The following is a 24,980-nucleotide window of genomic DNA, read 5'->3' on the forward strand; positions in this document are numbered from 1 at the left end:
TTTTGCAGAGGATTTACGACAGCAGAGTTTTCTGTGTCCTTGTCAACTCTGTTTCACATTTTTCATCTTGTTTTTTATTTCTCTCTCTCTCTCTCAAACCTCCTCCAATAAGACTTGGTTTTGATGGGATTTTTGTTTCCCTTCTAAAGCTTACATCAGTCCGTTCCTCAGTCAAAAGGTACTGACGCACAACGCCTTGTTCTTATTGGACTAGCTGGAACCACAGAAAGTCTTTGACACATTTAAGTGTCGGAGCTTTTCGTCAACAGTCCGTCACTGTTTTAGAGTTTCAGTTCTTTGTTTTCCTGCTTAAATATAAACTTGTCTTAAGGTTTCTGTTTTTTATTTTTAATCTGTGATGTGAATTTGTTGTTTCGCTCCCTTTGTGACTTTGTCATATTGTCTTACTTTGTGCATTCTCACTGCTTTGCGCGTATCTCTGTCCTTGTAGCACATTTTTGTCCTTGTTTCATGCCCTGTTTTTTTATTTTCTGCACGCTGTGAGTCTTTTCTGTTCTGCGATGCTGCTGAAAGGTTTTCAATTGAAAAATTCCAGGTTGGCGGCATTCCTTGTCAAATGACACAGTTTTTCTAATCCACTTCTCATTTCTACATACTTCCTCACCTTACTACATGCACTTGCCATGAAAATAATTTAACTGCATTTGCACACAACATTGTGCATTACACATGCAGTAATTTAGACAAGAATGAGTCTTGTTTCATAATGTTTTCAGTGGGTTTCAGGTCTGGACTGCAGGCAGGCCAGTTTAGCATTCAGACTTCATACCAGGGGTGGGCGACTCCGGTCCTCAAGGCCGCAGTCCTCCAGGTGGTGGGAGTTTCCCTGCTGCAACACACCTGACTTAAATCTATAGGTAATTAACGGACTTGTCAAGAGCTTGACGTCATGTCTGCTAATTATGTATCAGGATGTGTTGCAACAGGGAAACTCCCAAAACTTGCAGGACTACAGCATCGAGGACTGGAGTTGCCCACCCCTGTTCTACCTAAAGCAAAACTATTCACCCATAAAAATCTCTGCTTCTGACTGGTTAATGTACTGTGACATTCATTAAGGTTTCTCATTACGAAAGTTGACGAACCGCTCATCAAAACACTTTGAGCTTAATTGTGTTCTGCTACATCGCATTATAGCTTCAACTTAAATCAACATGTCACAAGCTAGCAACTTCATTTCTAAACAATGGCCATTTTGAACATGTATCGTGGCTAATTCAGCAAATAAACACAAAAAGACATCATCTGAAGAAGAGCATAAAAGAAAGAGAGTGTGACAGAGTGAGAGATAAGACAGGAGGTCACATCAGAAGGACTTTTACTGGCTGGAGATGGGATGCAAGGCCTTCGTTGGCAGCTGCAACAGTGTGAATATCTGACAGAGTTTAGTTGTTTAAAATAAGTCTAAAGTAAGCAAATTAGTCATCTGGAAACCAACATGTTCTTTAATATGCTTTGGTAAAGCCACAGCATTGATGGTGCCTTCATAGACTCCCCATTTAACACTTTTTGGTTGTGTTTCATGGTCGTAATTTCCACTCAGGATTTGTGCCTGTTTTTAGTGTTTTCTGCCTGAAAGTTTAAAGATAATAACCGTTCATATCCCTCCCTTGAAAACCTTAAAATTTTCTGGGTTTTCTAAATATAGAATGTTGCTTTCACATATATTACACATACGAAGCACACGTTAACTCACTGGCTGCCAGAGACATCTGCTGTAACAACGGCTAACAGCCAATGACTTAATGAGTACACATGTAGTGGATCATGGTGGTTGCTATTTAACATTTGGCTCCAACGACTAAAGTAAGAAGATGGTGTAGAAACAGATTCTACAGTGTGTGACCATCACTGCTGCGAAAAACGAACTTAGAGGATATCCTAAACAAGTAATGTGAGAAAAACAAAAGCAGGGAAAGCTTGTATAAAAGCAGCGGTACCCAAAGTTGGTCCTCGAGGGCAACGTCCTGCAGGTTTTCAGTGTATCCCAGCTCCAACACACCTGGCTTCCATTAAAAAGATCCAACAGCCAATCAAGTTCTGCACAGTGACTGATTAGTTTGAGTCAGGTATGTTGGAACAGGGATACATGGAAAACCTGCAGATTTATGGCTCTAGAGGACCAGAGCTGGACACCCCTGTGTTAAAGACTTTGTCAGTGGGCATTAATAGGACAAAAGAGATATTTGTGGTGTCTCATACAAGTTAAATTGATTGATTTGTCATGATTTGAAGTGTAAACAGACACTTCTGCCTACATAGACAGTCATGTCAGAGGCGATGCTGTGTGATTTTGTATTTAGCTGCTGTGTTTGGACCTTAAAACTCAAATACATTATTGCAGCTGCTGTTTATGTAGCTCAGGTTTTAAACACTTATTTACACTGCAAACATCCAGCTGTTTATGTTGAGACATGTAATATGATGAATAAAAATTTACCGAAAAGTCTGAAAACTTGAAAAACACGTCTATCAAGCTGGTTTTTTTGTTTTGCTTTGTTTTTTCTAAGATGTACCAAGCAAGCACATGCATACTGGGTAAGAAACAAACGGATGCTGAAACTCTGCAACATTTCATCATGCATAATTTCACATTTGTCAGAATGAGCCAGTATCTTATTGACAGTCATGCACATGAGTAGGTTTGTGTTTCTGTTAGGGGCAGATCGATCTGTTCTTCGCTCTGGTGATTTATAGAAACAACTTCTTGTGAAAGAAGAGCAGCATGGTGTCTGCCAGCTACTGTATGTTCTTGAGAAACATCAAAAATCCATCAGCCTCTCTCAGCATGCATTTCTTTCGCCGCTTAAGCAGATGCCTCTTGGTCAAGATGTCTTTCCTCTGGAGTGCGCATGTCGCCTCTCATGGGTTCATGGAAAAAAAGGTTTTTCAGGGAAGTCAAGTTGTTCTTGGTTGCTTCTACCTTTTTCACTTTAAGGGCTGTTTTTTCTTATTATAATCATTATTGTGGTGCAAAGGGTTGAAAGATATGTTTGGTATCTTTTTATAAATCAAGTGTATCCAGAAATATAATAAGTGAGGTTACAGTAGAGTCAGAGCCTCTTGGTCTTTTCTCTCTTGCATTCCAGTTATATAAGATATTAATTTAGTTTCTCACGAAGCCTGAAATACGACCCTGTCAGATACTGCAGTGAGATCATATGTTTTCATCCCAGCAGCAGATTCATCTAAATACCACTGAACAATGTGTATCTTTGACCTCAATAATCAGCCTTTTTAGCCCTAATTTAAGCTGTTGTCACTGAAAAATAATTTAGTTGTAGAAGGCTTTTATGTTTTTGTATATTTAGGTTGAATCATGATTTGTCTCGTGTTTTAAGCGTTTAAAATAAACTTCATCTTTTTAAAGTAAAACAGCACCTTGTGCTGTTGCTGTCAGCTCCAGGTATGCACCGTCTGTTGGAGGCGTAATTCATCACACTAACAGAAAGCAGTAATCCTCGTTTAAGAGCCACATCAAAATTGCAAATATCCACATTTCACGCTTTGGAAAACTGGTGAAATTCCAATAAAAAAACTATATCAATTAAATATGAGTGATCAAACCTGAAGGAGTTTGATCTGATATTCTAAAGTGAGTAAAGTTGTAAAGAATTGCAGCAGAACAAGGTGGTGGAGTTGCATAATCAATAAAAACCTGCAGTGACAGTTCATTTAGCTCCACACCATAGTAGATTTCCGTACATCGCGAAGCATATATGCCGATGACTAGTCCCGTCTAGGAATCTCTACTGAAGCTATCGACTTGTTTTCTTCCCCTACATATTAGTTTTTCCCTCTTTATTATGCTCCTTAACTTGAAAACAAAAGTACGATCCAAACTCACCAAAATATTGAGACAATCTGTTAAATGTACATAAAAAACAGAATGTAATGATTAGTAAATCTCATGAAGCCATATTTTATTCCCAATAAAACATTAACAACACATTAAATGTTGAGACTGAAACATTTTACCATTTCTTGGAAAGTATGAGCTCATGTTGAATTTGATGACAGCAACACATCTTAAAGATAAATGTAACTTTCCTCACTTAAAACTCTGAACTTCTGACCAGTTTGATGACACTCTGGCATTCAGTATTCACATTTCTGAATCTGCTGCTACCCTGCAGCATCAAGACGCTGAGAAAGTATAATCACAACTTTTTTTCTGGCAATCTCTGGCGGTTAAAAGTTAAGCCGATGTGGACGTGCGGAGGTAAACATGTTTACAGCCTGATTCACGTAGACATTTTAGGTTTATTAGGTCAGGTTTACCTTCTGACAACTGTGGGGAGAGTAAATCTTTTTATGACTCATCCATTTCGAAGTATTTTAATCTCAAAATTTGGCATAATTAGGGTCGTGTCCTTTAGATTGGCAGGTATCCAATAACCCGCTGCAAGAAGATGTAGTAAAACCGCAGTTTTTAGCGGGGTAACAGCGTGATTTAGCTTTAGCCCGCCTACATCTGTTAGCTGATTAGCTCCTGTTAGCTCTTAGCTACAGGCAGGTTGGAGTTTAACAGATGACAAGCATTCACCCCTGCGATCGCAGTCCCCCTCTCAGCTCCACCTCCTTGCCTATTTTTGTAATTTCCACGATTTCCATGTATTTTCCATGTGACTCTACCAAGATGGCAACAGTGGGAACCGCCCACTGAGCTTCAATTCAGCTGTGGGGCTCTTTTCACAATTCCTGCTGACATGTAGCACACCTAAAACGCAGCTGTCTTGTAACCAGCTGTGTTTTTTTCCCGTTTATATAACAATAAATCACGTAGAAACCCGAAAATAAACCGTTAACCTGTAAATTGACGTAATGACCCACCCAATGATCAACAGGAGTGAAAGCATCTTTTCAACAAGACAGAAAATTTAATCTATTTAACCTGAAATTATTCTTTTAAAGGAAAACAAAAAAGCACCTGAGCTTTTGTTTTGGGGGTTTAAATGAGATGCAGAGTACAAGCTGATTATTTATTTGACTGGATTACTCCCAAAGACATTCCACTCTGTTTTCTCTGCTCCATTTGCATCTTTCAATCTGTCACTATGATGTTTTGGAACATGAATTCGTTCATCCACCTCAGTGCCAATAAAACACGTGGGGGGAACCTGATAGTCACATTTTAAGGTGTGTGTATTTATATGCAGGCTTGTGTGTGTGCAGAGGCATATGCAAGCACTGCCATTACCCTATGACTAATTCTAATATTGTTTATATCATGTGGGTGTTTTCAGGTGGTGATTAAATGCGACTGCTTTTAGCTTTTTTGGAAATCTGATGAAAATGGTGGGTTTTAGCCAGTAGGTTAAAGTTGTTTACTCCTTCATTGCTGTTGTGTATGCACATGCAGTGAGTCATTACTTTGTTTACGCTGAGGTTTGTTGATGCAGACTGACCCATTAAGGTGAGTGATGTTGGTGGAGGTAAATACTGGTTTATATAACTTGGTCCGCAGGATTTCCCCAAGCCTGATTTGGGTGCTCCTGAGGGATGAGAGGAGTGGGAGGTGTCAGTGATAAATGGAAAGGATGTGGTCAAAAACACCTACGGGCTTCAGCATTTGGGCAACATTATATATATATAGGTGTGTGTTTTAATGCTTTAATCAACAGTTTGATCGATGTGGTTTGATATTTCTACTGACAACATCCAAATGAGGAGGTTTGGCGATTCTTTTAGTCCTCATACAAGCATCAAGCCTTGATGCGTCTCTAATTTTGCTTCATCTAGATTCGGAAAGAGAGCTGGTGTTTCACTACTGGAACATACTATTGAAACTGTTCTTCTACTGAGAGAGCTCAAATCAAGTCCTGCCAAGTCTTATCTGGGGCTTTATTGTTCTTTCAGACAGCAAACTTCAGTTCCTTGGAATAAATGAATAAATAAATGAGCTCTGCCTCAGGCTGTTGATCCGCTAGCTTTTTAGGGTTATAAACGGTACATTCTGTCTTGGGGCTGGGTAGAAAAACCTTAAGTCCTTGTTGCTGCTTAAGTTTTTTGTTCCCCGTGGATAACCTTCTCTGAATATTTGGAGGCATTTATGAGGCTTTAGTTCAGGTTGTGGAGTTCAGCTCCTTCATGGACAAGTATTTCATAAAAACTCCTGCATTTCACTGTCAGACTGAGTGGGAGAAGGAATGAATCACTGCGATTGTGAAAGCAAAGCAGTTCAAAACTACTGTAAAGTGGGACAGATGTCTGCATTGGGGGAGCAGGTTATGTCAGATAGTGAACTTGATGTGCTTGTGTGTATTTGTGCTGTAGAGGTGTACTGAGAAGGAAGTTCAACACAGCCAGGTTTTCTTTGTGTTACAAACCTGAGTCAGAGTTGATGGGTAGTGCAACACTGCTTATGCCTTTGCCAATCCAGATTTGTCTCCTCAGGGTCGCTCTGGGTGTGCTCTCAAAAAAAGATGTCATGTTATGTGATGCATTTTTTTCCCCATGAATAAATTGATAAGTTGACACACATTTATAAGAAGTGCAGATTTCATGAATGGGAATGTTTGAAGAATATGCCGATCATTAAGGCAATGAATGCATGAATTTAAAAAGAAAATGTTAAAGTGACACTACCGACTCTTGAAAACCCAATTCAAGAAGAAACCTGACTTCATTATGAAGGAGCAGGTCATGTTATGATCAAACCCTAGGACCTTTTGGCAAATAGCCTGCTGGTGAATGAGGCAATACTTCTGAAGTTTAGGAAAGTCTGGGTCTGCTTTGCAATTAACAAATCCCAAGTGACGACCCGTCATAGCTGCTGCTCCATCGGTTGATGTCAAAACCAGTTGTTCAGTGGGGAACCTTTTTCTCCACCAAGCGTTCCCTCACAGCGTTATATCAACGCCCTTGGTGGTGGTTTTCAGTGGATGTAATGTCAAAAACTCTTCTTTAGTGGAAAAGTCAACAAAAGTCATCTGTGTGAAAACAGGCGGCTTTGCTGTGTCACTGGAATCCACAGACTCGTCACACTGGAATGAAAACCAGGAGCACCTATTCAGATCTGTCTCATTGTATCCACGGACAGTGCAAACATCCTCCCCGCCACAACAGAATCTCCGTCCTTTTATCGTCCTGGAATAAAGATTCTGCCTCAGCGGTCATGGCCTCCTTAAGGACCCCGCCATCAGTGATGGCCTGTTTGTGCTTGCTCAGGATGTGCACCACTTTAAATGATGCCTCGGTTGATATGTTGGCTTTCTTTTGTGGTGTTTTGAACAGAGCTTATTCTTTTTGGAGTACAGTTTTAAGCTCTTTTACCTTCCATTTAAGGTAACATTACTACACATGTTGCTTGGGTGGTTTCCAACTGGAAAGTCCTGAAAGAAGTTGCAGGGAAGTTTGGTGCAATGTCACTCCACGTTACACTTTTACCAACTTCCAGGCTTGCACCGCAAATCACACATGCACTTGCTGTTCATACTTCTGAAACAATAGTCTCTTTCCTACTCTTCATGGAAGTAATACGATTTTTGTCTTTTACTGGTATGACTGTAGTTGGCCACTATTTGCAAAAAGCGTGGCACCTGACCTGGCAGACCATTTGCTAAAGTCAGATGGCTCAGCAGAGGTAAGACACTACAATGCTTCCTTTCCTTGCTTGCTTGCTTTTATGGAAATGAGGCGGGATGATGCCTCATTACTAAGTAAGGTGCCTCCTCCCTGTTCAAATCATGTACAGTAGCACAGCTCAATCATTTGATTGTTGATTGGCAGCTAGTTAACAAATTTTTAATCTCAAAAAGGGAAAAGAAATCTGTCATTTTGATTGATTTATTTTTAACTAGTTGACTAAGTTGACAAAGTTTCTATACTTCAGTTGATTTATCCCCGTTGTGGCTGTTACAGTCCCTCAACAAAGTGGTTCAAAGGCAGGAACCATCACATATATGAGAGACCACCGCCAAACACCAATGTTTTACAATAAGTTTATTAACTAAAACAAAGCAACGGAGGAGAATTAAACAAAAGAGGGGCCACTCAATGGGCTGTAGGATCTTGGCTGCTCCTCAAACCAAAAAAGATCAAATTAAATAAAAAAAAATGGACTGCTGGAGACTCCCAACTCAAGTGCTGAGGTTGGCGGTGACCTCTGCCTGGGTCCCACCCACTCTCAGCCTTTTTATCCATACCAGTGTGCCACTTCAGCCAATCACGGCAGAGAGATAGAAAAGACATAATGACCCAACTGATGCAGGCAGTGGTGAATAGCTGAACAGGGTGCGCGTATCAGTGCCCCACTCATGCTGTTTTTAGCTACATTTAATGGAGCAGGATTCCTCTGTCCTGGTTGCAGAGGCGTTTAAGCTCCTCTTCCTGAAGTGACTCATGTCAACAGGTTGTTTGCTTGGGCAGAACTGTTTATAACTCTGTTGTGTCTCTAACCTATTGTCATTCACACAACCATGCAGATCATTGAAACATTTTCATACAAAGACAGCAAGGGTGAAATGTAGCTCTTGACATTTCGCTGTTAAAGCAACGTTGTTACCAAAGCACTCATCCTCATGCCTTTAGTGTTTTGTGTTTTACAGGCCACCTACCATCCTTTCCTGCGTCAGATCCTGGAGGAAGTCTTCCATCCGGACCGATGTGAATGTCCTGACATAGAGCACATGTCAGGAGGCCTCACAGACCTGCTGAAGACTGGCTTCAGTATGTTCATGAAGGTGAGTTTTGTTGATCAGGTCATCATCTGCCAACTATCTGCTGCTTGGAGTAGTGGACGCTTTTCCCACCCATTGAACGTCACCTCTTTAAGTTCCTGAGTAAACTCTCCATGTCTATACATGCTAAATTCCCAGCCTATGAGACTGTGACATTCATGGTGGCATGAAACGTGTCATGCATCACATTATTTGTAGCACCAAAAGCTGTGGTCCTCTCATTTCATTATGTTCTGTTTCCGAGAAATCTGACTTTCTAGTCCTTGTGTCTGACGTTTCAGTCCACACTTAACTCTGACTCACTAAACACAAACCCATAGATAATAAATAATAAATCTGTGGATAGGGCTGTGGCGACACACAAAAAAATATCTGTAGTCACTTTGTTAAGAACAGCCTGAGCTGCATCAACAAGAAGAAGGAAGATATCAAAGATAACACAGTTTGTCAGGCAAAGAATTGTATTTTTGCACCAACAAGGTGATTCTCAAAGAGCCATTTGCTGGAAACTTGGTACGCTGCGGCATGATTTTTAGCCCATCTGCAGAAATTGTGAAGGAACCAGACAGGTGGAGGGGAAATGCATCAGTATCAGGGATAAAACGAACTTCACAGTAGTTTAACAGGATCTGAAAGTGAGATAGTAAGATACCTATTAAAGACCTAAGAGAAGCATCTGGTCCTTCAGTTGTTGGCCAAAACCTCATCATGCCCCCATGGAAAGCTGGCTGTCAAGTACATGTTCTTTAAGACACATTACAGAACGTTTTCCATTTTCCCCGTCACATGTCCCCCCATCGACGGCTAATTCGGCATTCATGTTGCACCCTATCTGACCTTTTAGCTCTCTCCAGCGAGCAAAAGACGATCTTACAATGACTCTTGTTTTGTCCCTTTCTCTCTTTAAATCTTCTTACATTTCTTTGCTGAATCAGTGACGATACATTTTCAAAACAGCCAATTCCTTTTTTTTTTCTTTTTTTTTTCATTCATGATTTATTTATAATTTTTTCCAAGTACAAATATGAAACATTGAAAAACAATGACAGTATCAGAAGAAGTCATAGGGTGCATAGCTGCACATACTAAGTATCATCATACACATCTGATACATAAACTGGGACAACAAGAGAAAGAAAGAAAAAAAAAATAGAACAAAATAAAATAGAAATTGAGACAAGAGTGAAACCAAAAGAAACAAAAACAACCAGACAAAAAAAAGGACCAGAACAAAGAAATATGTGCCACTACCAAAATTACAAAATGTATGGGTGTTTTATGCAAGGGCACACTGAAAAAATAAAGAGGCTGTGTTCATGGGGCAATCTCAAGAGTAAGAGACATGACATGGTCTGCAAATGGTGACCAGACTTTAGAGAATTTAGCATCAGAGCCTCTAAGCGAGTGCTTAATTTTTTCCAGTTTCAAAAAAGAAATCAGTTCCTTATTTTACCGTGAAGCAAAACTCTGCTGCAACGTCACATCCCGGATGGAAAAGTTGTATTGTCGGTTTTGTCAACCTCAGGACGCTGCTGGGTAGCAGAGGCTGTAGATGTCACTGTGTCATCGAATAAGTCCAGGACGCAGAGTTTTAAGGTCAGAAAGTTGCGTAATGCGTCTTTAAAGAAGGGACTCAGGGAGAAATTAATTTGTTTTTATATATAACACAAGAACTAGACTGAAATCAGTGGCAGCGGATTTTATTATTCTTCGCCTGAATCCGGACATCAACGTTAGCACGAAGCAGAGTGAGATCATCTTGACAGATAACTAAACAGGTAGTCGATATCCTAAAGAAGATACTGCAGTAAATTTCAGCACCTTAACATTTTCATGAAATAACGAGACATGGCTCCGGACTTTTACACAACATTGTGAATAGATGTCGAGTGAAAGCCACCGCACCTGGAGTATTTTTACATAAATCACTGTTTATAAACAAACAGCCACGTGTCTCCACATGCAATCGCCAGCTGCTTCTATTCAAGCTGCAGTGCTGGATGGACCTCACATGGCTCCTCACCAAAGAAAGAATGTCCCTTTTACTCCTCTTGGTAACTATGCAGTCCGCAGTCATAGCCAAGTCTTTTCTCCAGTGCACACTTTACTCAACAAGGGTCTGATTAGAAAAATGTACCCTGAATGGTTTGTGTCCGCCAAACTCTATTTAGCTGGTGTGCCATTACCCTTCAATGTTTAACTGGTGGCACTGGCAACAAGTTATGTGAAAATCCTTTATCTTTAGCTATAAACAAGTGGTGGGGGCCTCCAAGTACAAAATCTTTGTCATCATAGCATCTTAGATATTATAAGCCATGTTCTTGGCACCTATGGGTGGCATGGCCGGAACTTTTAGATTGGTGAATCAATATGTCCAGCAAATGTGATTTCATTCATATGATCATCAGTGACTCACCTCTCCGGACTTTGATAACTAGTTAGCATCTGCAGTGACTCAGTACACATCACCCAATGACCAGAAGGTTGGCGGTTCGAATCCTGCTCCACCAGTCAATCTATCGTTGTCTCCAAATCCAATCAAAACTCGTGAAAAAAAAATATTTTCTTATATTATATTTTATCCTTTCTTTGTTTCATATTTATACCAAAAAGGAAGATATCAAATTACTTACCTATAGTTTTTTTCTTTACTTGCTTTGACATTCATGTCACTAGCGCCACTTCGAGCATTGTGGTCGATATTGACCTGTCTAGTAACTTACTTTCAAGATCCATTGTGGGTAATTTTGAGTGCACTACTTTTTTCTCTCTGGACATTCAGACACACCTAGAAACTGGCATGCGCACTTTATAGGGCACAATGTAGGGATTAGGGTGTACACTGGGACACAGCCACAGACTCACCAGAACTGGACAATAGAAGATGGAGAAACGTTACTGGTCTGATGAGTCTCCAGTTCAGCTCCACATTCACATGGTAGGATCAGAATCTGCTGGAAACATCATGACAACATGGATCCATCCTTGATCATTGTATCACAGTTCAGTCAGCTGCTGGTGTAATGATGTATATTTTTGCCCACTTTGGTCCCCTTAGTACCAACATGATATGGTTTAACCAGCACAGCCTACCTGAGTGTTGCTGCTGACCATGTCTATCCATTTAAGAGCACAGTATAGCATCTTCTGATGGAAACTTCCAGCAGGATGATGCACCATGTCACAAAGCTCACATCATCTCCACCATGACGATGAGTTCACTGTCCTCCAACGGCCTCCACAGTCACCAGATCTACATCCAGCAGAGCAGCTTTGGGATGTGGTGGAACGGGAGATTCTCGTGGTGATGTGGTGGAACAGGAGATTCTCATTATGGATGTGTGGTAACTGTGTGATGCTGCATTATGGAGCTGGAATAAATACACAGAACAACATTTACACTCACTAATCTACCTCAATACCAAGTCTACTTTAAAAAGAAGAATAAAGCAATTGAATTTTGGAGAAATAAAGTTGTAGTTAAAACAATACGCCATTCTTAAAAACCACCGTGAGAATCAGTTTGCTAATCTTTTCAGTCAATCATGTTTAATTCTGTCTGTTGGAAATTAATGTTTCAAATATTTAAAAGTCGAGCAGCAGACACAAAGCTTTGGTTGTCGTAAGACATTTTTTTCCCTTCAGCACACTTGTAGTTTTACTCCTGTGGATATAGTGCATCCACCACAGAGCAGCTCAGTAACCACAGCCTGATTATTCCACATCTGGGCCTTCTTACACCGATGATTGCCCGGGGGGGATGCATTAGACAGGTTGTGTAACCGTGGCCTGGTTTCACACAAATCAGGAGACTTGGCCCACGAACCACCAACTCAGGCAGACTAAACCCATAAACATAAACTTGGGGTGTTCCATAGGAGCACAGTGTACTCCCTTTTTTTTGCAGTAAAGCATCCCAATAAAACGTGTATTTTTAACCACAAGCCCCATGTGAACACAGTTAATATCATTAAACACACACTGGACCCTGCTGTCTGGATTATGACCCTCTGAAAGCAGGACCAGCATCGCTCCAGACTGTCGTCTCAAACGGTCTGTGACTGTAAGTGTGTGTCTGCTTTGCTGTATTTAGTCTTTGTTTAAATAAAGTCCCATTTGTCGAAAGGATCTGGCTCCTGCTCCCGCAGATTAATTCAGATGGTTCCTCTGTACAACCAGCACCATTAAAGGTTAAGCCATTTATCGAGCACAATTTCCTTTTGATGTGTTACGATAGATTATTGAAAATTGTTAAAAAGTTTTGCATATCTTGGAGATCAGGAGCAGCTGATTGTGTTTGGGTTTTCTTGTTTGCTTTGTTTTTTCACCGAGCAGCATGATAAACTCAGAAAATCTTCCTGAGAAGGATGCATCAGGCCTGAATCTGAAGATAATAGCAGCTTTTGGCATGTGGCTCTGCCTTCAGTGAATCACAGTTATGTGGGTCAGCAAACATGACTGCTAATGTTTACACACAGGAAACCAGCTGAGCTATTTATAAGTCAGGTCTGCAAAAATGTATATTCAAGGATGCAGTCTGGTGTATTGAAGCGTTTGCTAATAGAAATTGATAATTAGCTTAACAGCTCTCTCTGCATTATTAGAAGAAGATACAAATCATAAAGGGAGTGGACCGATGAGAAAAAAGTCAGTTAGATAGGCTACTCAGTAGGGGCTCTGATGGTCATGTGACCCTCTTCTTGTGCATAACAACTCCGTACAGTTTCCATGCTTCACTAACTGAAGCATGTGGAGAACTGAAGTGATGCTTAAAAGTTAATCAGGATTTTCTGTATTTCTTCCGTATACTGTATATAAAAGATGGATATAGCCTCCGTGACGTCACCCATTGGTTTCTGAAGAGCTGAACTGAAGCTCGTTGGGCAGTTCCTACCGTCGCCATCTTGGCAGTGTTAGCATGTCGTGTCTCCTGGAAAATAGGAAAATGGGCAAAGAGGTAGAGCTGAGAGGGCGGCTGTGAGCTTGTCATGGATGATATTCTATTCTATTCTATTTTTTCTTTTCTTTTCTTTTTCTTTTCATTCTATTCTACAGCCATTTAGCAGAAGCTTTATCCAAAGCGACTTACATATGAGAGTAAGAACAACACAAGCACTAAATCAAACAGAAGAGTGGTGCTAGTGGACTGCTGGAGTCCAGTTGGATGCTGGTCTTGACGTGTGGTGCTACAGGCTTTTTTTTTCCCCCACCCCACAATATTACCTGATTAAAAAACAAGAAATAAATACCACAATATTTGTTGCAAAGAATTGGGCTAAGTTTCCAACTTTCCAACAAATATAGCAATCTATATAGCAAATATAGACATCTAGCGATCTCCAACTTGCCTGTAGCTAAAAGCTAATCAAGTGAACCCGGAGCTAACAAAAGCTAACCAGCTAACAGCGGGCTAAAGCTAAGTCACGCTGTTAACCAGCTGCGGTTGTTCTACATTCCTCTTCTTGAAACGGGAGATTGGGTACCTGTAAATCAAAAGGACACGCCCCTAAATATGCCGTATCTCAAGATGAAATTACTTTTGAACGGAGGAGTTACAAAAAAATAACTCAACATGTTCTCATCAATTTCAATGGAACCTGACAAACAAACGTTTATTTTAAAACACAGTTTACCATTGCAGATTATAGAACAAAACATTTAGTCAGTACCCAGCGCAATAAAAGATGATAAGAATAACTGTTAAATACAGACGGAAACCATGCTGGTCAGATTCACTAAGAGAGAAGATCAGTGCAGGTTAATGTCAACAAGATGGCAGAACTTAAAGTCCTATTCAAGTCATCTGCTGAATCTCCTGTATATTTTCATATCGCAGGGTTAGAAAATATGGCAATGTCCATTATTTCAATACTGTACAGCTCTGTTAAATATAAGAGTCATTCAATCATTTTCTACACCACTTAGTCTATTTAAGGGTTGTGGGGAAGCTGGAGCTTATCCCAGCAATCAGCAGGCGTGAGCCAGGGTACACCCTGGACAGGTCACCAGTCCATCACAGGGCCGTGACAGGAATCATCATTTGAATTCCACACCTCTAAAAACTAAAACAGTCTATTTTCTCATTCATTAATAAAGATTGTCATCCAATATTACACATATATGTGAGTGGAAACAGTGCCACTTCTGGTATTCTTTAGTATAATAACGGAAATACTTATAGACTGTCTATGACCCAATATCTCTTTAGATTCATTTCACAGACAGATTTTCTTCAAATCTTTGGTCAAATTCAAGAATCATTGCTTCATAAATTATGACAACCCATCCTAACCAAGTGCAGCAAACCAGTCCCATGTCATGAAACTACCACCACCATGTTCTACATGTTATTTTGAGTTCTTTGTCGGACATTTTTTCTACAATCTTCTGGTTTTCCACATGACTGCATGGGCAGAAATGTTCTTTTCTGTTTTTTGTAGTTACTTGCTCACAACTTATCATACAATTATCTAAAATAACATGTAATTTCTCCTTCACATTAGCTTGACCTGGTTGGAAAGGTTTTGATCATTTACTTAAATAACAAAACATATATCTCTATTTATTTCATGAAGTTTGCTTTATGTGCATGTTAAATGTCATTTATTCATTCATTCATTATCCAAACCGCTTAGTCCTATTAAGGGAAGCTGGAACCTGTCCCAGCAGTTTTTGGGCAAAAGGCCGGGTACATCCTGGACAGGTCACCAGTCCATCACAGGGTGTTAAATGTCATAGTTTGTCATTTTTTATTATTGTAATGTAAAAATATATTTAAGGTTATATTTATGCAGAAGTATAGTTATTATCAACTTTATTTACAAACACTCTGACTCTTCAACAGGTTAAGAACAAACACCATAAAGTATGAAACCGATTATTATATAAGTACAAATTGAAATAATTGGTTTTTTTTCTTTTTTTAATCGGGATTTAATCTGAATCTTTTATGTATTTAAAAATTTAGAGTACAAAATAATTCAAATATAAATAAAAACAAAGTCAAATCATTTTAAAATCTTAATTTCTGAGAGGCTCTGCCTCTGCAAGGTGCTCTTTTTATAACCAACCATGTTACTCACCTGTAAGCAATTAAAATTATTCATTTGAGTTTGTTTCATGTAACTGATTTTTATACAAACAGTGAAGTGTTTCTTCAACTTTTCTTTCTTTTTTTTAGTACCATTTCTTTCCCAGCCTTCTGTTGCACCTTTTCCCAACTTTTTTGCAACATGTTGCTTAATTTTTAATTCAGAAAAACAAATCATTTTTATGAAATGATAGAATACCTCATTTTTTCACACTAGAAATGTTTTATTGACCCATTGTGAATAAAATATTGGTTTTTGTGAGATGTGCAGATAAAAAAGCTCTCTAGTTTAAATCCTCAGGCAGGTTTGTGACTTTGATCTTATTTGTTTTGTGTTTAAAATGTGAGAGGAAATTAATGTTACAGGAAAAGCCTGAACCCTGATGTGTCAGTAGTTGTGGTAACTTGCTCTCTGGTAAATGAAAGCAGATTTTTTTTTAACACATTTAGCCAGCAGACTTGCTAATCAGCAGCATCTCTGTTTGTTCTCATTGCCAGACTGCACAGCACATTTCAGATAGCAGCTCTCCCCACCTCGTCTATAACCCCACGGCAGTGCACATGGATCACACTGCGTGTCTTCAGATCCACACACTTGGTGATGTGCCCTCACATGGAATCGCCGTGTCTTTTATGACTCTGTGTCACTGAGCGGAGCTCAACATTCAACTTAACATGAGCAGAATAGACTAAAAAGTATTAGTTCACACCTTTTTCCAGAAACACATGTTGAACCGTCCCTGACATGCCTCACCCTAGCCAGCTGCCGCTTCACGTGTACAGCCACTCTCGCCTCAGGTCCACCCCCTGCAGCTCCGATTGCTCGGTTAGCATTCACAGGCTTGTCCTGACCGCCGCTCCCCAACCAATAGCATCTTATCTTATCTGTCAAAAGCCAATCCCACTCAGCAGCAACATCAGCCCCTACCTTGCTGTTAAAGGACATCTCTAAATGACAGTTTATGAAATGTATTAATCTGTGGGAGTTTTTTCACACATGGGATGTAGGAAATTTGTTTGTGTCTGCATGTGTTGTGTAAGCAGATGTGTGCACCTGCTTTCACGTCCACGTGTCAGCCACCATGACACCGGTGATGCGGCGTCTTCACCATCTGAGCTTAGCTTGCAGGCACAAAGACTGGTCTGAGTCCTCAGCATCCCAGTAACACAGGTGTCCAGCTGAGCAGTGATTCAGCAACAATGCACACAGAGAAGCACACCATGGGACGGAGAGAAAATTATTTATAGTGTTTCCTGGACAATAAGAGTGGCGCATAACGGAAAGCAGAGTCAGCTACTCGCTGCGCTGATGGCCTGAGAGGAGAATGACTGTTTAAACTGTCCCGTCTTTCCAGGTGAGCCGTCCACATCCAGCCGACAACCCCCTGCTCTTCCTCTTCCTGGTTGGTGGAATCACACCCTCAGAGCTTCGTCTCATCAAAGACATCATTACCTCACACAAACCAGGAACCCAGGTGAGTATGGTGAGATTAAACTTTCCAGGCTCATGTAGCTGTCGATTTCACACCGAAACGCTCATTTGTTCCACTTTTCCGATCAAAAAAACTGTAGAAATAAAACACAAAAAGTAGTTTAAGTCATAAAAAATAATCTCAACTTTATTTATATAGCACATTTAGAAGCCAGTGAGCAAATACCAATGTAAAACAATGATAAAATATAAAATAATAAATAATAATGGCAAGGAACACGGCTGCATGATCGCACATAAGCTCTGACCCATATACACAGCTGGCTCGGATCAGGTGTAAAGGTGAGCGCGCCATCTGATCTTTACACGTATTGATGCCCTGATCGCATACATGGGCTTCTGTCTCTGCCAGCCTGGCTGTGTGTTTGGGTGGTCTAAGTGCTCATTGTGCATGCAGTCCATGCAGACAGACGAAAGATGCAGATGAAGGCGTTTCTTCTGGTTGTGAGCAGGACGGAAAGGGACACTGGGCTGGGTAATGCGGGTTTGTCTTAATAAAAGGCCTGAAGAAGTAGGCCAGAGGCAATGAAAGGCTTGGCAACGATCAAAGCCTTCCACGTGTAATCAGGCAAACTGAATAAAGAAGGGCTTTCACAATAACCTGCTGGCCCACACACACTTTAGCACATACATATATGTGCAGCATACTGTACACAAGTGGATGCATGTATCCACTATGTCTGATGTCTGCAGGCCAGATGTTCATATGCAGCTGCACTGAACACAGAGTGCAGGTTTTGGTCTTGCGTTTGGACAAAGTTCCTCTGAGACACACTCAGTGTGCCACTACAAACAAGACTGTTGCCAGTTTTAGGTGCTGACCTGGAGTTAAAAGCAACACTGCAAAGAAACAGAGCTTCTCTGTTATACTGTGGAAGAGGGCTGCTGACTAATTCCAGCTTCAGGACTATGGGAGTGATGTGTCAGCTAAAGCTATCCTGATCTCAAGCTGCACCTGGATGCATGTGTACATCAACATAGATGGAGTTGGTGTACAATGCAGGAAAAAAGTTTGGGCAAATTAAATGATAAAAGCTTTGAATTAAAGATGGGAAATATGCAGGAAGCAGGAAAAAAAAGAAGATAAAGTTAAATAGGTTTCAGATTCTTTAAAGCAGAGCGTGTTTCCTTTCATTACATGCTGCTGAATTATCTGAGATCATCACTAGGATTACTTTTCACTCAGAAGGTGACTCTTGGAAAACAGTTGCTTGCATTCTTCTACCTTGTCCATGCATCTCCAGGTGTTTTAAAAAAGCTTTATGCATGATTATTTGCTTTTTGTTTTTATTTAGCCTTTTTAGCACCATGTAAATCTGTGAAAACAGGAGGCTCTGCAACATTATTTCATTAATTTACATACGGCAGTTCCTCCAGGATGATGTTTTATGCAAGGAGTTAATATTGCACCTTATTCTAAGGTGTTGTTATACCTTAATGCAAACTAAATGATTTGTTCCTACATTCATTTGTTCATCAGGTAAGGAAGGACAGCGTTACCTCTGTGAGAGACAACACATTGTTTGAATTTTCAGAAGTCTTTGCTAATCTGAGTATAAATCAATATTTCCCACAGTTCAAGGACATATTGGGAAGTTGTGTGGGTCATGATTAAAAACTTGACTGAGGCCAAGAACAAGATAAGAACTTTGTTTCGGACAAACTCGCTTTCAGTTGTTGCACTGCAGCCAAATGTGTTTTATCACATGTGAATGAGGAAACGGATGCTTTTTGACTCTCACGTGGCGCAGTGGTTGGGTCAGTTCGGACTCTGAGCTAGTGACACCCCCCCCCCCCCCACACACACACACACACACACACACACACACACACACCTCCTCCATCCCCCCCAGCATCTGAGCCAAATGAATGGGAGGAACCTGTTTTAATACATGTGAGCTGCAGCTGAGACTTCTCTCCATTTATACACATATCAGCTTTTTCACTTCTTCCTATTTAGCACCAAACTGTGTGTTTTCCAGCTTAGTATGGATTTTAATGATAAATATAATTTATTGAGACTGTTTTCTCTGGAGAAATAGATTGAAAATTGATAGAAAATCTCACTGAGGAGTGAAAATCCTTCATCCTTTTGCAGTCTTGTCAGGGGTCTGTGCTGCCGATTTTCTCCTTTTTGCATGAAAAACAAACTACCCAGCTTGAGTTCACACGTGCTTGCGACATGTACCCAGGGCTGTTCTCATCGTCCAGCTTAGCATTTAAATGCGATGGAACGTCTTCATGTTGGTCCCAAGTCTGAATAAGCATCTACATCATTTCTACATTTGTTCAGATTAAATTTAACCCCATCTTGTCTCACTAAAGAAAAAGTGCCTTTTAAGACCTGAAAAACCCAAAACAAGGCAAACAGCTTTTAAATCTTTTTCATTTCATTTTTATTTATTTCGTTCAAAACAACATAAAAATAAATACAAAATAAGACTGCCAATTAAATATGGCTTGAATGAAAAGGAGCAGAAAGAAGAGCAATCTTATGATATCTGCCCCTTAATTTCATGATCATCCATTTAACAATAATCACATACAACATCCAGTTGTTCCAAAATTTGCATTAAATACTCATTACATTCCTTTCTTTTAATAGTTTTGAAAGCATTTACAGATATTCAAAGTGTAACACCATCGTAATTACTCAAAGTAATTCACATAACTAGCCTCTAACTCTTCATAAGTCTTCAATATTGTTCTTTTTATGCTTTTCTTAAACACATTGATTGTTCCTAATTCTTTCCTGAAATCCTGACTGTCATAGCAGAAGTAATGAATTCAGATGAATAAAACATCCAGCAGCCAAGCCTCTTTGTGTGTTTTTCCATTGACTGTTTGTACATTGCTCGCCGTGGCATTCATGTCTGCTTGAATTATAATTACACGCTGCCATGTTATAACCTTAATGATGTGTTTTCTTAACTCCAGGTGCTGGTTCTCTCCACCCGCTTACTAAAGCCGACAGACGTCCCCGTGCTGCTCTTCTCCACCCAAAGACTAGCGCCTGATATCGGTGTCTAAAAAGGCCCATCACATGGGGAAAACACAAGCATGAGCATGCGGCCGCACATGTTTGGCAAACACTGGGACAATCAGGTGCGAGTTGACAAATTAGATTGTGTTTGAATCAGCGAGGGGAGGGAAATTAAGGAGGGCAAGCCACATTCCTGTCAACAAAAGCCTCTTTTCTGAGCACAAAGTGTAAAATTTCTAACAGAGTGTTTAACATAAAACAATAAAGTCGCTTACTTTCAGACACCCACATGTGATGTCTTTATTAGCCCATTTTCTGCCTCGTGTCTGGAGGTGGGAGGGCGTTCTCCAGCAAATACACAAAAAACTGTTAACATCATCACACAGTGGAGCAGAAGGATTAACAAGCTGTTTGACGCTGTCTGCTGAGGCCAGAAATGCAGTTAAAGCTCACCTTCACTCCGCGCTCCCACCTCCGCTTCCTCCATTGTCTTCACTGTGAATCACTCTGCTCACCTCAGTCACGTCACACACCTCCACAACTCAGGGATTCCTGTTAACAAGAGTCCTCCTCATTCAGGCAAACGGGCGTACGAGCCAGTGAGTCCTGCTCTTCGTAACAGAGAAATGATCTTCAGGATTCAGATACATCTCATCCAGATACATTCATTCATTATCCATTGAAGGGTTGCGGGGAAGCTGGAGCCTATCCCAGCAGTCTTTGGGTGAAAGGCGGGGTACACCCTGGACAGGTCGCCAGTCCATCGCAGGGCCACACAGAGACAAACAACCACTCACTCACTCCTAGGGGCGATTTAGAGTAACCAGTTAACCTAACATGCATCTTTGGATGGTGGGGGGAAGCCGGAGAGAACCTCATGCAGATACATCTCTAACCTAATTACACACACTGTCTGGTTTTATTAGAAAAGTGCTTAACGTGATCAGATCTTCTAAAGAACATCTCAGAAAATAAGATTAGCTCTGAGAAAACTATGTGAAACCTTTCAGACTCTTCTAATCGAGTTGACTCTCTGGTGTCAGGATCTGCAGCAGACTTTCAGCTTTAGTCAGATCACGAGATTCGGAAAGCATCTGTTCAGACATCGCTCTATTGTTGTCATGCTATTCAGTGCTGCGTGTTTTTTATTGAGGCTTTTTTTTTTGTTTGTTTTTCTCTTCTCATCAAGGCTGGCTTATCAATTGGTCTAACACCTTGCCTGTGCGTCATTCCCCTGCGCAGGAGCCTTATTCAGTCAAGGATGTTAGGAATGAAAACAAAAAAAATTAGACATTTCACTTGAAGCCATCATTTTTATTGTGCACAGAGTGAATTTGTAAGAAATAAATAACAATAAGGCCCTTTGGACTTTTTCCTTTTCATAAAGTGCATCAGTGATCATAACCAACACATGCTACATCTTCCATCGGCTGTCCTGTTTAACCCCCCCCCCCTCCTCCCACTCCATCACATCATGCACAGTCAAGACACTGACAGCTGCAAATAAAAAAATCTACATATTCACTGCAGACTCAGACGTACAGACTGAGCATGGAGCTCCACAGAGTCCTGGCTGGTGAAATACCAGCGTTTAGCAGTGCTGTGTAGTGGCGGTCTGAATAAAGAACAGACACAATGGGCTGCACGGCTAAAAATAAGCTGTCCTTCAGAGATGCTGTTGCCAGGAGAGCTTCATTTACACTTTTTTTTTTTATACAGAGTTTTCAGTTCATTCAGCTTCTGTCGACTGTCTCTGCGATCAAACATTTCTTTTTTTGCTTTTTTCCTCCCAAAGATGACGAACCTGCTTTCTCTTTACAAGTTATCTGACACGGCAGACTCTCGCCCACTAAAAGGGCCGTTACCCCATCAAGATGCATCGCCTCCTGCCCCTCTTCAGTCAGACTGATCCAGGACTTTTATCAAAGAAGCATTCATCTTCTCTGTCCTCTTTCATGTGTGACCAGGTCCAGCTTCTGGTCTGCCTCACACCGAGGTGACAGTCCTCACTTTAGCCGACAGCGCCTGCTTGAAGCGCCTCTTCAGATCTTGCATGTTGGGAGACTTTGGCCGGGGGATGAGAGGGGAGCGTCTTTTCTCCGGGGCAGCGCTGGCAGAGGTGTGGGGGGGGCCGGGCGGAGGGGGCGGCTGCTTGGCCAGCTGGCAGCATAATCTGTGGAAGGCCCCGTGCACCTGGTTGTAGTCCTCGCTGGCAGACACTTCATAGAAGGAGCAGCCCAGCATTCCTGCCAGTAAAGGTCCCTGCTGGGAGTCGACACGCCTCAGGTGCAACAGGTCCGCCTTATTGGCAAGCAGGATAACAGGAGGCATGCTGGCGGCGCCGGCACGGGTCACAAGCTGGTGGAGCTGATCGATCAAGTCGAAGCTGCGGCGGTCCGTCACAGAGTACACCAGCACCACCGCGTCGGCCCACTGGATGGAGCAGGTCACGTGGTCGGGAACACTGATACCGTTATCAGTCATCTGAGGAAGGAAAGACAGAATGATTAAATCACACCTTCATCAGGAAATCTACTTCAGTTCTTCAGCCTAAAGAAAGACTGACTGTAATGACTGGAATGCTGACTGAGGCAGACAAGCTATAGGGTTACTCCTGCAGAACAGAAAGGTATGGGTGACTGAGAAGTCTGGATCAGGGTATCATTTACTCTGGCCCCAGACAGCCATTAGCCTAAATGGGAGATTACGCAGCCAGAATGAAGGGCTCTCTTTTTTAGAAGGAAAATACTATACCTACACAAGAGAGGCTTGGCATTATTTTAAGTTAGATGTATGATATGTCATGTTTTTATTGGATTGTCACTTTTTTTCAGGACTTTTATAAGTTAAACATCAGGATCACCCACCTCAGCACCAGGAGTGTCCTGAACCTGGATGGTCACTTGCTCTCCATCCACCTGGACTTCTCTGGAGTAGAGATTACCTGCACACAGGAAAAAAGAAAACTCTTAAGCATTGGTTATATTTGCTAGACAGGCTTAAAGTTATCTAAAACGCCCATTTAAAAAAAAAAAAAAAAAGTCACTCACCTGCATTTCTCTCATAATCTCCGATGAAACGCTTCGTTAGAAATCTCACCACAAGAGCTAAAAACAAGCAAACAAAAGTGGCACAATATTAGAGAACTGCATCCAGCCATAATGTCTGAACTACACAGCTGTATTAGTAGGCTTTAAATTAACTATTCCGCGTGTTTTTCTTTAATTTTCTCACCTGTTTTCCCCACTCCGCTGCCTCCGATAACAGCTATTTTAATGACCCGGTTCAGAAGCGAGTATTCCGGGACGGTGTACTCCGCAATGGTCGTCATGTTCTGGATGAGTCGCATTGTTTTCGCTTTTATCACTTCCGTTTAACGGATAAAAAACATGAACCGAGACTAAATAAAGACTAAATAATCTGTTGTCCAGGAAAGAAGCTGGAGTTTAACTCCCTAAAGAGTGAGCGGAGACAGAAAACTGACAGCACTCAGACCGACTGCTGCCGCTGAGGCAGCGCGAGCGGCTTTATAGCGCGCGAGCGACGCTTACATCTGATTGGACGTTGCTCGGTTCCCCCCGTTTGCTCGTGCGCCCCTCCCGCCCACACGTGGATGGAGCGAGGTGTCTTTAGGAGAAAGGCTGCTGCAGCAGGTGGGACCTGAAGATGTCATGGCAGAACACGCTTACTTCGGTAGAATGAGGGTAAATATTTATTTATTTATCAGAGATTTTTAATTAGATTATACTTCATTTATGTCTGAAATAAGTTGGAAATATACTGTCCCATGTCATGTCCCCCAAATAAATGCAGATATCCTGCTTGTATCTTCTTTTTTCTTCTTTTTTTTGTGTGTGTCTTGTCCAGCATTTAAGCAAGCAGAATGATGGTCTGGATGCTGTGTTTACTTTGCCAAGGGGAGCATTACTGGTATGATGATCCCCTTGATTTTCTGGATTTTTATTTTATTTATTTATTTTGTATAATTGTAATACAGAGTTTCTACTGCTGGACCAGACCGGAGAAGATAGGAGCGACAGAAAGACAAAGGGAAAGAGAAAGAAAACAACTCATAGAGAGAGATAGAGAGAGAAAGAAAGAAAGCATATACACCCATACGCATTCGCCTATATAAACGTATGTACATACGCATTCACACACATAGACACAAACAGGCTAATCTTAGATTCATATTCCCCCTGCGGAGGACTAGGCTTTCAAGTGACAGGAGCACCATAAACTATCAGGTTAAATATAAATGAGAGACAAAGAAAACTAGATGCTGTTGGTGAATAAACCTGCAGACGACTCAGTGACTGTCACATGCAGAGCATACAGAGTGGAACGTGTTCAGAGAAGAGTGTGCTTGTATATTCAAATACCTTCATCACTGTCAGTGTTTTAAGTCTAAGTTGTTTGTCTTGTGAAAATCCGCAGTTTTGGTTCGGATGGATAATGTTCCTGCTCCCAGTGTTAGGCTGCAGATGGTGACCTGTTCAGACATGTCCCTTGACTTGTGACTTGACCATGCTGGGGGGGTTTGATGGCTGCTGTTTTCACCAGTACACCTCTCCACACATATGTACACATGTCTAACAAGCATAGATTAAATATCAGTACCGCTGTTTTAATGGCTACAGGAGGTAAAACAGTCTTTTTAGCAAAAATAACAACAGGTTTTTGTTGTTGTTGTTGTTTTACCTAAGAAATTGG

General features: G+C 41.0%; 2 protein-coding genes across 2 annotated transcripts in view; one reads left to right on the forward strand and one right to left on the reverse strand.

Annotated features, from left to right (window-relative positions):
• scfd2 (sec1 family domain containing 2) overlaps positions 1-20,459 on the forward strand; it is a gene marked incomplete at its 5' end in the record, with an annotated part of 132,307 nt that extends 111,848 nt beyond the window's left edge. Inside the window, 3 exons of the mRNA XM_079245402.1 lie at positions 8,571-8,705; positions 17,148-17,267; positions 20,222-20,459. Of these exons, the coding sequence (XP_079101528.1) occupies positions 8,571-8,705; positions 17,148-17,267; positions 20,222-20,314 (348 nt within the window). The 3' untranslated portion in view covers positions 20,315-20,459. The remainder of the gene's footprint in view (positions 1-8,570; positions 8,706-17,147; positions 17,268-20,221) is intronic.
• A 1,457-nt stretch (positions 20,460-21,916) lies between these two features.
• rasl11b (RAS-like, family 11, member B) lies at positions 21,917-23,751 on the reverse strand. The gene is made up of 4 exons (XM_079244690.1): positions 23,502-23,751; positions 23,318-23,374; positions 23,135-23,211; positions 21,917-22,751 (listed from the first exon to the last, which is right to left on the reverse strand). The coding sequence occupies exons 1-4, from the start codon at positions 23,614-23,616 to the stop codon at positions 22,254-22,256; spliced, it is 747 nt and encodes a 248-aa protein (XP_079100816.1). The 5' UTR covers positions 23,617-23,751; the 3' UTR covers positions 21,917-22,253.
• Positions 23,752-24,980: the final 1,229 nt, after the last annotated feature.

The sequence above is a fragment of the Telmatherina bonti genome (assembly GCF_933228915.1).
Source record: "Telmatherina bonti genome assembly, chromosome: 8".
NCBI lineage: Eukaryota > Metazoa > Chordata > Actinopteri > Atheriniformes > Telmatherinidae > Telmatherina > Telmatherina bonti.

Excerpts from the sequence above, each read along its gene's own strand:
- rasl11b (XM_079244690.1), bottom strand. The coding sequence starts at position 23,616 with ATGCGACTCATCCAGAACATGACGACCATTGCGGAGTACACCGTCCCG. Across the intron at positions 23,375-23,501 it reads CAGCGGAGTGGGGAAAACAG|CTCTTGTGGTGAGATTTCTA; the intron begins GTGAGAAAATTA and ends GCTTGTTTTTAG. Across the intron at positions 22,752-23,134 it reads AGGACACTCCTGGTGCTGAG|ATGACTGATAACGGTATCAG; the intron begins GTGGGTGATCCT and ends TTCCTTCCTCAG.